The following is a 16,233-nucleotide window of genomic DNA, read 5'->3' on the forward strand; positions in this document are numbered from 1 at the left end:
TTTCTTAAAATGAGCAAAATGGTCTGCCAATATGGTGAGATAATAATAATAATAATAATAATAATAATAATAATAATAAGATAGCATTTGTTGTGGTGTACACTGCTCCTTTACAAATTTAAACGTGTATTCAGGGCCCCCTCCCATTCCTGTGTTTCGCATAGGGCCGCAGAATCGCTAAATTCACCCCTGGGCATAATTACTAAGTGACAGAGGAATTAACCAACAAGTTAATTTCCAACAGGTGGGACCAATTTTCATGAACAAGTTCACTCTGGGCCTTTTGACCTCTGGAAGTCTTTTACAAGCTTCAAACAGCCAGATTTTATCTAGCATGGCTGGAAAATGTTACCTAGAATCCCATAGGGGTGCTAGGAGAAATAAGCCTGACCAGGGTTGATTTTTCTTCACATTTTACATTTCTGGCACAAATTGAAGCCCCAGCGTTCACCATTCTGTAACAGACAGAGCCCAGGTTGTAAAAAAGCTGGAGTATTCCTTTAACTGCGGCTCATTTTTTGTAAATGAAGTGAGTGGAGACTTGTCACTCCTGCTGGGTGTTTGCCATCCTGGGAACGGAGAGACTGCAGTAACTGTGAAACATGGCCTCAGTCCACCAACACACACATTCACAATGTGTAGCATGCCAGTCTTGATTATAGCACCTGGATGGCCAAGCGTGACCTTGACCAGTTAAACAAATATTGCCTAGAGTGCCCACATTATCTCTCTCACTCATTCATTCCCTCTTTACTCTGGTGCTCTCTCGACCACACACACACACACACACAGCTGCTGCCAGTGAATTAGCATGGACTAGCACCTTCTTCTGATTTAAACAGCTCGCACGGTTCACCTCAAGCCACTGCAGCATTACAGGAGCCGCACACTCGGTCTGAACCAAGCTAGAGTTCAGTGTGTGTGTGTGTGTGTGTGCCAGAAGCTAAGGAGGGGCAACCGCGCGTCATCGCCACCGCTCAGCATCACACACACACACACACACACACACACTAACGCAGCAACAGTATCATTCACATTCAAGCACATGCTCGCCGCCTCCGCGTTTTAACCGTGTTAACAGCGCTGTCAGCGTGTGTGTGCTGCACTGTACCTCCAAGAAGGCAACAGCTTCCCTTCTTCTCGTCTTCTCTTCTCCCTTTATCCTCACACCATCACACCACCAGCTGCCAGGACTGTGGCAATGACGACACGTCTGTGGTGTGCGTGTGCCCTCCAGCCCACTGCTGCAGCTAGTCTTACAGCTGGAGATCGCTCAGTGAGAGCATCTCTGGGCTGGGAGAGCCAAAGCATGGAATCTCTCTCTCTCTCTCTCTCTCTCTCTCTCTCCTGCACACGCACACCCCGGCTCACGCGCATGCTCACTTTCACATACTCAATGCACGCGCGCGCGCACACACACACACACACACACACATGCCCCCTCCCCGTCTCCTGCCCTGCGCGCTCGCGCTGAAGGCGAGCACTCCTTTGACTGACGAGTAAACGTTGTCTTTACTCAGACTCGTTCCTGGACTGGACTGGACTGTTTAATCATCTGACCGTCCTTCTACACAGCGCCCAGCAAAGCCCCGGGACACAAATACACGCTCCTGTTCATCATGTCTCCTTCTACCCTCCCCTTTTCTCCTTCACTTACCCCCTTCTTCTGTTTCTCCCCCGTTCAGCCCCTGCCTTTTCTAACCTGGAGTGGATGTTTTTAAACAATCTTATTTGTCCAGTTAAAAGAACACTCCGGCGAAAAATCAAATCGATGTAGTCGATCAGCCAAGACATGTTTCGTTTCCAAATGTTGCTTCTTTAGTTTAGTGCTGGAGCTACAAGGATAATGTTGCTAAGAAACAATAGAAATCAATAGTGACCCAAAGTTTGGTGGAGGGGGGATTATGGTGTGGGGTTGTTTTTCAGGAGTTGGGCTCGGCCCCTTAGTTCCAGTGAAAGGAGCTCTTAATGCTTCAGCTGACCAAGAGATTTTGGACAATTTTGTGCTCCCAGCTTTGTGGGAACAGTTCAGGGACGGCCCCTTCCTGTTCCAATATGACTGTACACCAGCATGCAAAGCAAGGTCCATAAAGACATGGATGAGCGAGTTTGGTGTGGAAGAACTTGACTGGCCTGCACAGAGTCCTGACCATAACCCAATAGAACACCTTTGGGATGAATTAGAGCGGAGACTGTGAGCCTAAACCTTGTGGAAAGCCTTCCCAGAAGAGTTGAAGCTGTTATAGCTGCAAACAGTGGCCACATCATATTAAACCCTATGGATTAAGAATTGGATGTCACTCAAGTTCATAAGCATGTGAAGCCAGATGAGCAAATGCTTTTGGCAATATAGTCTACATCTGCCTACTTAGCCTACAGCACTTTAACTCTGCCCAAGCACAATGCAGAGCAGCCAGTCAGAACATGGGTAATTTACATATATCAGCCTTAAAGGCACAGAAACAAAATGAGCATGTTTAATTCTAGGGGAGAAGGAGAAGTTGGACGGTGGTCATGTAAAAAATTGTGATTATTATTGGACCTCAGGGTGGAGACATGAAGTGTAAAAATATAGGATATGGGCCGTTTAAACTTGTGCTTCTCTAGTGTTAACACAGGCACTGTGCTCATATTTGTTCAGATTGTATGTGTCACAGAGATGCTGTGTTCTTATGTATTTAAAGAATATTATTTTTCAATGAATATTGGTAATATGCAAAAACATAAAGCTAATAAGATAACAGGTTAAATATTTACAAAATCTTCATTTATAGGCTACTTTCTATTGGGAGGTAGCTGTCCCAAACCCTAACCCCTAAGTTTAACTTGTAAAAGTAATATTTAGTTTTTAAAAGATTTTTAATGTTCCACACAGATTTTCAGATTTTGAGACACTTTTATTTCAAAACAACGGGATCTAACCCCTAAGTTTAACTTGTAAAAGTAATATTTAGTTTTTAAAAGATTTTTATGATTTCTTGTAATGTGAAATTGAAAGATTTAGATTTACCATGAGTTTCATTTATAAATAAGAAACCCTGTTCAAGAAATGCTGACCCACATTTTCACGTCACAACTGAGTTTATCTTATTTTACCCGCGGTTGCATTTTACAGCTGCGTTTCTGTCCCTCGTTGCTATGTCATGAGCCCTTAGATCCCGTTGTTTTGAAATAAAAGTGTCTCAAAATCTGAAAATCTGTGTGGAACATTAAAAATTGTCATTATAGAAGCAAATTTTCTGCAGTTATGTAAACAGTTATGTGTTTTAATAACTAAAACATGATTTTATGTGTATAAGACTGTTCAAACTATGTCTGCTAGTCATGTATTGGCTAGTGATTTTGAGTTATGCTGAAATCAGTTAAAATTATCACTGCTAAAACATTTGGTAACTTTTGGAAGTTTTGGTAGTGACAAAATCAATCAATCATTTAAAAAAAAAAATAAGAATAATAACCGCACAGGATCACTCAAAGCAAAAGGAATTTAGTCTAAAGCCTAAGTCACTCTGCCTTTGATTCAGTTGGGTAGGATGAGAAATATATACTATATATACATACTTATATATACTGTTTATGTATCATTGGGCTGCAGTCAACCAGATCTGAATCTCAGATCACTTCTAGTGTTTATCACACAGTGCATCAGAGATTTGAATGGTCACAGTGGTATTAAGAGGGATTACTTAGACAGGGCAGCAGGTACTGCCAGGCCATTAGTCGCTCTTTGTGCAGGAAAAAAAAAAGCTTTGTTAAAAAAAAAGAAAAAGATTCTGCAGGGAACATTACAATCTCCTCTTTTCTGTTGCCTGGCAACCCCAGTAGCTCCTGTAGTGCCACCACCCCTCCTACCCCACCACATACGCACACTCACACACCTCCCTGATCCTCTCTTCCACTGGGGCACTCCTTTACAAATACATCAGTTTAAGATGCCATGTCTATTCTCAAGGGATAGGACCATGGCACACACAGCCACATCCTCATTGGATGGAACATTACAACCACACCTACTGCACCCCCCCCCCCCCCCCCCCCCCTCCACATCAGCCGCTGTTTCGTCACAGGACAGAGCCACACCTTCCATTGGATGGTACAGAGACTCACCCTTGGTGGTAGCACTTTGATTGGTAGGTGATGGTTTGCTGGCTGTGAGCAGAATGTTAACAAGTATGCTGGTGCCACCTTCTGCCCAAACTCCTTATTACATTGTGAAAGATATTCTCTGTGGCAAAATGCAGACATACTGCCATCTATAAGAACGGACAAAAGTACACTGCAGTGGTGAAGTAGTAGAAGCAGCCATCTGCTTCTGATTTTTGCTTCTGAAATTTTGTGGCTATTGACCATTATTACAGTTCCAGTATGTTATACAGAGTCAGAAACCAAGTCTAGAGGGTACTCAACACAGGAAAGTGTGCGATGATTCAGGCCTGCAGTCAACATTTAGAATTAGAGCAAGTCTATTTGGACTCTTTTTGATAATGATAATCATACACTATATTGCCAAAAGTATTCGCTCGTTTGCCTTCACTCGCATATAACCTTGAGTGACATTCCATTCTTAATCCATAGGGTTTAATATGATGTCAGCCCACCCTTTGCAGCTATAACAGCATCAACTCTTCTGGGAAGGCTTTCCGCGAGGTTTAGGAGTGTGTTTATGGGACTTTTTGACCATACTTATAGAAGCGCATTTGTGAGGTCAGACACTGATGTTGGACGAGAAGGCCTGGCCCACAGTCTCCGCTCTAATTCATCCCAAAAGTGTTCTATCGGGTTAAGGTCAGGACTCTGTGCAGGCCAGTCAAATTCTTCCACACCAAACTCTCTCATCCATGTCTTATGGACCTTGCTTTAAGCACTGGTGGGCAGTCATATTGGTACAGGAAGGGGTCATCCCCAAACTGTTCCCACAAATTTGGGAGCATGAAATTGTCTCTTGGTCTGCTGAAGCATTAAGAGTTCCTTTCACTGGAACTACGGGGCCGAGCCCAACTCCTGACAAACAACCCCACACCATAATCCCCCCTCCACCAAACTTTACACTTGGCACAATGCAGTCAGACAAGTATCATTCATCTGGCAACCGCCAAAACCAGACTTGTCCATCGGATTGCCAGATGGAGAAGCGTGATTAGTCACTCCAGAGAACACATCTCGACCTTGCTCTGTCATTTTGCCTACCACTTCGTGGCTGACTTGCTGTCATTACCAATCGCTTCCACTTTGTTATAATACCACTGACAGTTGACTGTGGAATATTTTGTGATGAGGAAATTTCACGACTGGGCTTGTTGCACAGGTGGCATCTGATCACAGTACCACGCTGGAATTCACTGAGCTCCTGAGAGCGACTCATTCTTTCACTAATGCTTGTGGTTTTATACACCTGTGGCCATGGAAGTAATCGAACCTGAATTCAACTATTTGGATGGGTGACTGAATACTTTTGGCAACATAGTGCATGTATGTGCACAAACTCAGTAAAAAGGTATATGCTTTTCATAAAAAGACACCACAAAGCGTTTTTGAGTGATGCCATTCAAGAGCCACATTGGGCTCCCAAAAGAGCCATGTTTTGTAAACAGATTTGTAAGATTGCAAAACCTTTCAAAAGTTTAAAGAACCTATATCGTAAAGGTTCTATATCAATTGAAGACTCCTCCCTAGAATCTTTACATTATGTGGATATTTTTTTAACTTTTAAAAGGTTCTTCAAATTCACAATTCATATTTACAAAAAAGGGAAATTAAAGAGTTTTTTCTATGATGTCACACAGAAAACCCTTTTTGGCACCTTCCATTTTTAAGACTGTAAGTCTACACTTCTGTTTTTTTTACTAATATCTACATAACTTGTGATTTTGGATAAAAGCTTTTCAGTTCAGTTTATAGGACATTGTCACAAAGCATATTTTTACAAAGCACATCATTGGTATACAAGCCCATTTCCAAAGAAGTTGTGACAGGTGGAAACATGTAAATAAAACCAGACAGCAATGATCTGCAAATCAAATATTTGACCTTTATTAAGTTGAAAACATTACAACACAATTAAAACATCAACTAATTTATAGTTTTTGTGTGTGTGTGTGTGTGTGTGTGTATGTATGTATATGCATAAATATATATATTTGATGCCTGTAATGTATTCCAAAAAAGTTGGGACAGGAGCATGTTTCCCACTGTGTTAATGTTACCCATGCCAATGGGACATGGACAGCAGTTGGGATGGTCCTTTTCCTCTTTGGTCCAAAGAACACAATGTTCATTATTTCCAAAAACAATTTGAAAGGTGGACTCATCAGACCACAGCACCAATTTCACTTTGCGTCATTCCATCTCAGATGAGCTTCAGCCCAGAAGCACAGCCTTAACTTGCATTTGTGGATTCAGCGACAAACTGTATTCACTGACAAGGGTCTTCTGGAATGTTCCTGAGGCCATGTGGTTATATTGATACAGAAGCATGTCATTTTTAATGCAGTGCAGTGTGAGGCATTCAGTGTTGGCTTTTGGCCTTTCTTTCCGTTTACACGCAGAGATTTCCCCAGATTCTCTGAATCTTCCAGATTATAGAGGGTGAAATACCTAAAATCCTTGCAAATGCTTACTGAGGATCATTATTCTTCAATTACTGATGCATTTTCTGGCAAAATGGCAAACCTTGACCCATCTGTTTTCTGTAAGATTTCACAATGTTTCTAGTCTTAAATTGCCTCTGTCCTAACTTTTTTTGGAACTTGCTACAGGCCTCAGATTCACAAAGAGCATGTATTTGCAAAAAAAATGTATTTGCAAAAAAATAAAGTTCAGAAGACAATGCTTTAAATTTTTCACCTTTGTTTTCACTTAAACAAAACACAAATGAAATTCACAAACCACTGCTTTCTGTTTTTTTATTTGCATTTTACTTACCATCTCAACCTTTTTGGAATTGGGTTTGCATAATTAAAATATGAAATATCCATTGGCTTTATTGCATGTCTTTGCACTGTGGGAGGAAACTCCTTATCTCTGAAGAGTACAGTACTGTGCAAAAACCTTAGGCACATTTTCATTTGTGTAGTTTGTGTTTATTTGCTGAGAAAAGTGAATATTTGAATAATATTTGAAAATGGATAGAATATGAATTAATAATATATATATATATATATGCAAATGCACATATATATATATATATATATATATATATATATATATATATATATATATATATATATATATATATATATATATATCATGACCAATAAGTGCTTCAGTAAATTGAGCTCATGATGTAACTGATGATATTAACGAGGTGTCAAGGAAAAATATGGACCCAAGGAATTCTTGTTACTTTTTATTGTTTTTATTATGTTTATTTGAATTATGAATATGACTTTATTCTAATGTATATTGTGATAAACTCACTGCTGAGTTAAACTGTTTAAAAATTTGCTTATATGCCTAAAACTTTCGCCAAGTACTGTACATCAAAGTACACTGAAAGCATACTCATTTCTAAGTTTAAAAGAAGTATACTAATAGCACACTGGAATAGACTTCTTTTTTCTAGGGACATAGAGAAGATAGGGAGGTGGTGGGGAGCAGAAAGTTTGTCCAAGAAAACTTAAAGTATAATTATAGAAATTTGTTATATTTTGTTGTTATAGGAGTTATGAAATTACTGATGTTTGGGAGGAGGACCATGCCTGATGCACCTCCCACGAAGCATAATTTATTTTATAATTCCATATTAGGTTTGTGGTTTTTACACAGTCATTTATAGTCATTACTGAATAGTAGATCTAAGGATTACTATTATTGTTTCTAGGTTTTAAGCCACATAACATTGCGAAATAAAAAAAAGAAGGAACGTTTGTGTGGATTAGATATGCTCACCTTTTCTCTGGTTCGAGCATGACTGGCATTCCGCGTTGCAATCATTGACAGCTGCCTTTGGATCCACAGCAGCTCCGTCTGAGACTGCCTCAGCAGCTCCTCTACATCAGGCTTCTGACCCCGCATCTCCTACAGTCCACACACATACATATACATGCAAACAAGACCAAAAAAGCCATTTCTCAAAACATAGGCCACGCATATGCGTCCAAATCTGTATGAATCCACACCTTTATGCATCTACCAGACCCAAAAAAAACTTTCCCCCTTGTTGACAACTTACTCCAAACCCTGCAGTCAACTCAGTGAGGAGCCTTCAGTCTGCTTGTGTGCTGTCAGTGAGCATGTGCAGCTCTGTCTCCCCATGCTGGATCTGAGCCCCCCACCCACTGAGCTGCAAAGACTAATATTGTCCAGGCAGTGGCAGGCAGAGGAGGGCTCAGGATTATCAATATGTGTGTTCTCTGCTCAGTTATGTAAGAGTCGACACGGGATTACTTGTCAGAACATACCAGTGACAAGGAAAGCCAAGTGACAGGACCTCAATTCAGCGTAATCGATACAATTCCACAAAATCTCACTCCAACGCCAGACAGGAATACAATGTACCATTTCAGAGACTCAGAGAAATGTGACTGGCAGGGAAAGTCAAGACAGTCATCCGTGCCTGAGGCAGATACAACATGATACATGCTACTATTTATAGGCAAAGCTGCAGATTGATGCAGTGGATTACCTGTGATTGCATAGTGTGCATTTAAGTAAATGGCACTGCTCGTATCACCTGTTCCACATTTCACTACATCACCAGTTTGTATAGAATCCTTCATTGTTTATTCACGTCGTTGTGAAGCCATACTTTTGACTGAGCATGTTTATTCCTGCTAGCTTGACCCCTTCGCTTGGTTTTTTGTTTTTTCTTATTATTTGGATGATGAAATGGAATTGTTCCCCATTTGTCTGCTTTTCGTAATCTAATCACCTGACCCCTTCTGCCTGTTTTTATTCGTTTGTTAATATTTAGATCACAGACTTGATTTATCTGCTTCCAGTGGGATCTTTTTATTACACCTTTGTTCCACCAGAACTAAATGTAGTGATTTTTTTAAAAATTATTTATTATTAATAATAATAATGATAATTCTACTACTACTACTACTACTAATAATAATAATAATAAAAACCCTGTTAGTGAGTGAATAATATACAATTAATAACATGAAGTGAATATATGAAATGTAAAGAGATTATAAAGAGCTGTTTAAAAAAACGAAACATGGATAAAACTTGCTAAATGTTGTGCACTCAAAGAAAGAGAGAGAAAGAGAGAGGGAGAAAGAGAGAGAGAAAGAGAGAGGGAGAAAGAGAGAGAGAAAGAGAGAGGGAGAAATTGAGATAGAGAGAGAGAAAGAGAGAGGGAGAAAGAGAGAGATAGAGAGAGAGAAAGAGAGAGGGAGAAAGAGAGAGAGAAAGGGAGAGGGAGAAAGAGAGAGATAGAGAGAGAGAAAGAGAGAGGGAGAAAGAGAGAGAGAAAGAGAGAGAGAAAGAGAGAGGGAGAAAGAGAGAGATAGAGAGAGAGAAAGAGAGAGGGAGAAAGAGAGAGAGAAAGAGAGAGGGAGAAAGAGAGAGATAGAGAGAGAGAAAGAGCGAGGGAGAAAGAGAGAGAGAAAGAGAGAGTGAGAAAGAGATAGAGAGAGAGAAAGAGAGAGGGAGAAAGAGAGAGAGAAAGAGAGAGGGAGAAAGCGAGAGAGAAAGAGAGAGGGAGAAAGAGAGAGATAGAGAGAGAGAAAGAGAGAGGGAGAAAGAGAGAGAGAAAGAGAGAGGGAGAAAGAGAGAGAGAAAGAGAGAGGGAGAAAGAGAGAGAGAAAGAGAGAGGGAGAAAGAGAGAGATAGAGAGAGAGAAAGAGAGAGGGAGAAAGAGAGAGATAGAGAGAGAGAAAGAGAGAGGGAGAAAGAGAGAGGGAGAAAGAGGGAGAGAGAGAGAGGGAGAGAGTTATTCTCATCCAGTTATGGTAATGATGATGAGAATTCTGGAGCTGCCAGCACATGTGAACCATTTAAGGAGTTTAATTCCAAGAATTTAGCTAAATTTCTGCATAGTTCAATCATTACGGTGTAAACAAAGTCATTCAGAGTGGTTTGATGTGAAATGGCTCTTTGTAGAGAAACGTACCCACTCAGATTTCTTTAAAATCGTGGTGATAAGAACCAGGGGTCATAGGGGTCATCGTACTGTTCAAATTGACCAGTGAACCTACACGTGTTTTCAGAGTTCTTATTCATAAAGCTGATGATGGTAAAATATATCTGAGTAAAATAAGTTTTCTCTGGGGACTAGTCTGCCTTACAACCTTCTCTATGTACCTCTCTGCTATAAATGGATTTAAAAATACTTTTAAAAAAAAGTTTCTTTAAAAAAGTTGTAAAACTATCATACAAAACTTAGACTTAAGGCATGGATGTCTTTGAAACCTTTTCTTATAGTAACTTGGAGCTTTTCAAGGCATTAAACACTTCAAACATCCAGTTCGTATTATCCCCACTGTGAATAATGCTGAACTGAAGTTTCTCTAGAGTGGATCAGTTTACATCAAACCACTGAGAGACGTTCTTTACTCCTTAGCAATTTAATTATAGAGAATGTTTTTTTAATTGGTGGAATTCCCCTTTAAGAAATCACAGATGACTGCGTAGATGTTATTGTGCTGTAACCTATATGTTGACCCACATAGTACAGGCCGCACACGTCTGTTCTGATCGGTCCTGATAAAGATGGAATTTTACTACGCCACTTGATAGAGACTTTGTATGTATTCACGAAAATAAAATCCTCAATATTTTTATCATGAAATGCATCACAAAAAGAGAAAATCCACACAGATATTGTTCATATGCTTTCTGCATAAATTCATGCCAAAATCAATGCTGTGCTGTGCACAATCCAGAAAAATGCACAAAAAACAGTGAATAAACATTTGTGTAATATCCATGCTAAGATTTCTATCATCATCTTGTCCTTACCACGTTGCTCACAGACTGTTACAGTTGTGTATTATCGCTGTCACTACAAATTCTTGTATCTCAAAAAAAAAGCTTTCATCTTCGTTATGGTGAGACTTTATTCCAGTCAGTTTCTATTGGTCCACACGGTCATTCTTTTTCATACCCTAATCTTAAAGACCAGGCATTTCTTATTTTAGCTTACCTGAGAAATGTGGCAGGGTCCTCTCTTTTACCTTCGTCTCTTCTCATTCAGAGGTTTTCTTTAATCCAGCTCTTCCTCACAGAGCAAGGAGTGTGGAGAGCAAGAGGAGCTGCTAAAAGAGGTGCTGGTACAGGCCATGACTGAGATTTTCACCTCAAAGTGTAGCCAGGTGCAGCGAGTGGGGGAGAGAGAGGTGCCTCCCGGGCTGATCGCACTCCGCTTGGTGAGCTTCTGTGAAGACTGCAGCCGAAAAATGTCCACACACACACACACACACACACACACACACACACACACACACACACACACACACATATAATATATATATATATATATATATATATATATATATATATATATATATATACACACACACACACACGCACACACACACACACGCACACACACACACACACATACACACTCCCACACACATATATATATACACACACACACACACACAAATATACATGCACACACACACCAGAAACAGTGTGTATGTACATCTTGATCTCTCTCTCTCTCTCTCTCTCTCTCTCTCTCCTCACGAGGCACTGCTTGCTGTGTGGCCATATGGCAGAGCGCAGCAGAGGAGATGGACAGAGATAAAACGAAAACAGAAAGAGAAAAAATGAGCCTTGGCTAGGCCTCTACAAACTAGATGACCTCTATGGTGGTACATGCTCATCGCAAAAAGGAGAAAGAACTGAAAACTTTCATCCATGTGTCTTGCTTACATGGGTACATGGGATGTATGTGGGGCGTGTGGCATGGATCGGGTCTAATTTAAGCACAGCCCTACCCTGGTGTTCCTATGAGGCTGTTTATTAATAGCTTATTACTATTAATAGAGCACTGTGATTATGGAAAACATATAACAAGTGTATGATAAGATTAAACAGCCTTCATGTAAAGGAAAATGAACTAGTGATGTTCTGTTTCCCTCCCTCCTGGCACATAAAGACCACATTTGTGCAGATTTTCCTCTTTGCATGCCAAAGCAGTCAACCAACTGTCCACATTCTCAGTCAAATCATGGTCTTATACCAAAATCATTACAGTTCAAAGTATAGTCCCAAAAGAGAAAACTCACTCAGTGAATTGAGAGAAAAGAGAACAAAACACAATATATAATACTTCAGTCTAAATAATAATATACTCTAAGCGTACTGTAATCCATGGAAAGGATTTGTTGGTGCTTTTGTCCCAGAGTTAAATATATGAAGAAATGACGGGTCAGTTTAAGGCAAGTCAAGTCAAGAGGCTTTTATCGTCATTCCGTCTATGTACAAGTACACAGTGGAGTGAAATTACATTACTCCAGGAACAACACGGTGCAACAAGGAACAAAAAGTATAAAGTGCCAACATGCAGACGTGGTGTGCATACAAAAAATTAAACTAGAAACAATAAATACAATAAATTAAACAGACATTAGAAACAGTAAACAGACAGGAGAGTGCAGCACCGACACAGCACTCATTTCTGGACATGAGGTAGTGAGAATATGGTGCAGAGATATACAACATGCTGTGATCTGTGAGTCACGCAGTCAGATGACAAACATAAACACAGCAGTTACTGAGGTAGAAAAACCTGAGTAAACAGTGTTACGTTCCCACAAATTAGCAGCAATGTTTCAGATAGTGCAAGTAGAGCATCAAAAGAGGTGTGTGTGTGTAAATGTGTGTGTGTAAATGTGTGTGTGTGTGTGTGTGTGTGTGTGTGTGTGTGTGTGTGTGTGTGTAGAGTATGTGTGTGGGCGGGCGGGGGTTAGCTCAACCCTTGTGAGTTAATGTGGTAGGAGGGCATAGGCTTAAAGGCGGCTGTTTTTTTTCTCAGATGTGATACGTTAAAATAGTAATTGTTCATATTACAAAAAGAGAAACTTATTCAAGACTGTCAGAGTGTCAGTGAAGAAGTGTGCATGTGTAGAATAGATCACTGTCTTAAATCAATCCATTGTCCCCTTCAGAGGAGCAGCCAAGAGGTGGGCAAGGGTCAACCGTTGTGATCTCAGGATGAAGCATGGCCAGCCTTGTGTCACCCCAGTTATGGAAGTCATCATCAATAAAGCATCCATTATGCTTACAGTGAAATTCTGCCACATGGTGGTTTCCCATCAATTAAAAGATGCTAATGATGCTGCAGGTCATACTTTGGTTTAATATCTTGCTGTGATGGGTTAATTTCGTGGCCAAACAGGTGAGTGAATATGTGCTGGGTCCCTTTGGCAGTGCTGTTCCATGAGCTACATTATAAAGTGGGCGTTGTGATGATAAGATAATTTCACCATCATAAATTAGTCAGTAGCTGTTTATCACACCAGTGAATTTCTTTGAAGAGTTCACTCAAAAGCATATTTAAGCCCGAAAGTTCAAACTTATGTATTTTAATTACAAGTCATTTGTCCATTCAATTTAAATACATACATCCCATGAAAAATGGTATTATAATTTATGTTTCTCCCTCATGTTCAATAAACTGGAATGAACTAAATAAGGTTTAAATTAGAAGTGCTTGTAGGATTTATGCAATTCATTTACTTAACATTTAGGTATTTCTAAAGAGTTAATAGTGCCTTCTGTATTCACAGCACAATTACTTACACTGTGTAAATGTATTAAATGACAACACATGTTAATTCACACACATGTATTGTGGTCCAAACTGTATTAAACAGTATTAGCTGCGGCTCATGACAAGACACATGTACACTTTAAAGTCTAATGTGAAAGAAATAAACATAACTTTATAGATGTCAGCTGTGATCAAATTCCCTGCTTTAGAATTTCTATTCACTCACAACTGAACTATTAATTAAAGTAAATGTTCATGTGCACAACTTTCCTCCTGAGGTGCAGCCAGAGAAACTTGTAAACCGGCACTGGTGCAGCTCTCATGCTGACCATCATGCCAATTAGCCAGCTAATGCTATCAGTCACTGCATGCCACGCTAATGTGTCGAGGTCACCTACGGTTACAAAAACCTGTTGGTTTGAATATGAATTGAATGCACCTTTATATACAGCTTCACAATAAATCCCTCCCATTGTTTGTTTAATGTACCTTTTGTTACCATGACAGCAGACCCAGGGATGATGCTAGCTGGCAAGTTCGCTGGTGTTTGTCTATGGTATCTCTCAAAATAAGCCAAATGAAACATTAATATTTGGTCAAAAATGTTAAAAACACAAATTAAGTTAATGCACATCACTGTTTCATTGCAGTTGCACTGAATGAAAAAAGACAGAAGGAGGTTGTAGAAATAAAAAGAGCCATTTCATGTCCACCATGACAACTGAAGCAATCTCCTGGTTGATGATGTGTTTCCTGTTACTATTGCACATGCGCCCTGCCTCCTAATATGATTTAGTGGAAAAATCGAATACAATTCAATTATATCAGTTTTGGATTTATCTAAATTGGGTTTCTTCTAATGAATATAAATAAGTAAAGTATATATTATTATGTTTTTTTATGTAAGTTTTATGTCAAATGTTTGCTTAATGTTTATGATGGCCATAAATATTATTTTTTTTGAGTGTACATTACCTTTTATACAGTACTGCTGGGTTAGTTTTCTGATCACTAGACTCATTTATAACTAAGTGAGGGCAACGTAAATTAATATCTTTAAGGGTCTGTCTGTATGAAATGTTTTTCATGTTATTGTGCACAAAAAAAAAGTGACTGAATTCAATGAACTTGATTCAAATATACAATTTCCTCATGAATGACACAAATATGTTACATCAACACAGTTTTGTCTTACTGTTTTCTTTTGATCTATCTATCTATCTATCTATCTATCTATCTATCTATCTATCTATCTATCTATCTATCTATCTATCTATCTATCTATCTATAACTTTTTATGTCATTTTAATACAGTAACTGTTTATTTTTCTGTTATAATCTCTGGGAATACCTGCCACCCTGTTCTAAAAGGTCTAGCTATGCCAGACTACTACCCATTTGTAAGGGTCCCTCAGTACTAAAGTTAACTCAGTGCACTCAAATTTTCAGCCTCTCTCAGCACAGCTTGAAATGAAGAGGTAATACATCTCATCACTACCTCTCAGCAGTTCTTACGGATATTCTTGGTGTTTTTAAATGTTGACATTCATAAACGTATAATACGTTGTTGATCAGCTGATGATCATTTGTCAAACAGTATCTAGTTTAGAGGTCACTAATCGGTGGACCACGGTCAGAGTCTGGACCCAGACTCTGTCCTATGTGGGCCTGGACCTATAACCGATAAACTATGGAGAATTATTTAAATTCGATGGGTGGTCCTTTACGGTACCGGTTTAGCAGCGCACAGACTCACAGACCAATCGCATGCATTGTAAAATCACACGTGACGCTACTCAGCCAATCAGATCTGTGCATTATGATAACCTCTGAGACTCGAGTGAGTGACGCTCACACAGGGGAGGGACGAGGCGAGACACAGCAGTCAGAGAAGAAAGTGAGCCAGAGGGAAGTTATTTCACATGGCGTGATCTAAACACAAAAAACTTATTATAAATATTGTTGACATATCACTGAATTGTACGTTATTTGATTCAACGTTCAGTTGTTGGTTCTGTAAGATGTTGATATACCCACTCAACTACTTCAGTTTACAGTACATGGCACTGAATCATGATGCAAATTAGACGTTATGATGCTCAGACCTCTGCTTGAGCAAATTACCTCTAACTGGACCTTGCCGAATTTTATTTACAGCATATACCCCTGATCTAGTTGGTTCCAGCTGGTTTTCTGCTGCGCTTAAAGTTTTTAGGGAAGAATTAAAACAGTGTTAAGAAAAGAACTTCCTTAATAAATAAACCAAAAACTATGATCAAACACATTTAAGGGGGTACATGTTCAGGGTTTGCAGCCTTTTTATTCGTTTGTATGTGTTGACATACAACATTACTTCTTATACAAGAACCATGAATAGTGGTTTGGCATTAGGACTAATTTACACATGTGGATGTATTTCATTCATATCTGGCCAAGTCCTCCCAAAACATTCTCACATATATACAGATGGCTTCGTCAAATTATGGCTTATTGGGTTGTAGATGTGGAATAGTTTAAATGTCACCTGTTTTATTTTAGTTACTATAAATTTATCCAACTCC

At 39.4% G+C, this 16,233-nt stretch overlaps 1 protein-coding gene across 8 annotated transcripts in view; it reads right to left on the reverse strand.

Moving 5' to 3' along the window:
- Positions 1-11,347, reverse strand: part of si:ch73-287m6.1 (RIMS-binding protein 2) — a 95,312-nt gene extending 83,965 nt beyond the window's left edge. For 7 of the 8 annotated variants that reach the window (XM_037545953.1, XM_037545952.1, XM_017714251.2 and 4 more), the window contains exons 1-2: positions 11,093-11,347; positions 7,888-8,016 (exon numbers count right to left, since the gene is read on the reverse strand). In XM_037545953.1, coding sequence (XP_037401850.1) covers positions 7,888-8,013 — 126 coding nt within the window. In that variant the 5' untranslated portion in view covers positions 8,014-8,016; positions 11,093-11,347. Of the gene's footprint in view, positions 1-1,111; positions 1,268-7,887; positions 8,017-11,092 lie in introns of those variants that run through there. The other variant, XM_037545955.1, reaches the window with a different exon arrangement.
- Positions 11,348-16,233: the final 4,886 nt, after the last annotated feature.

Source organism: Pygocentrus nattereri, chromosome 16, assembly GCF_015220715.1.
Source record: "Pygocentrus nattereri isolate fPygNat1 chromosome 16, fPygNat1.pri, whole genome shotgun sequence".
NCBI lineage: Eukaryota > Metazoa > Chordata > Actinopteri > Characiformes > Serrasalmidae > Pygocentrus > Pygocentrus nattereri.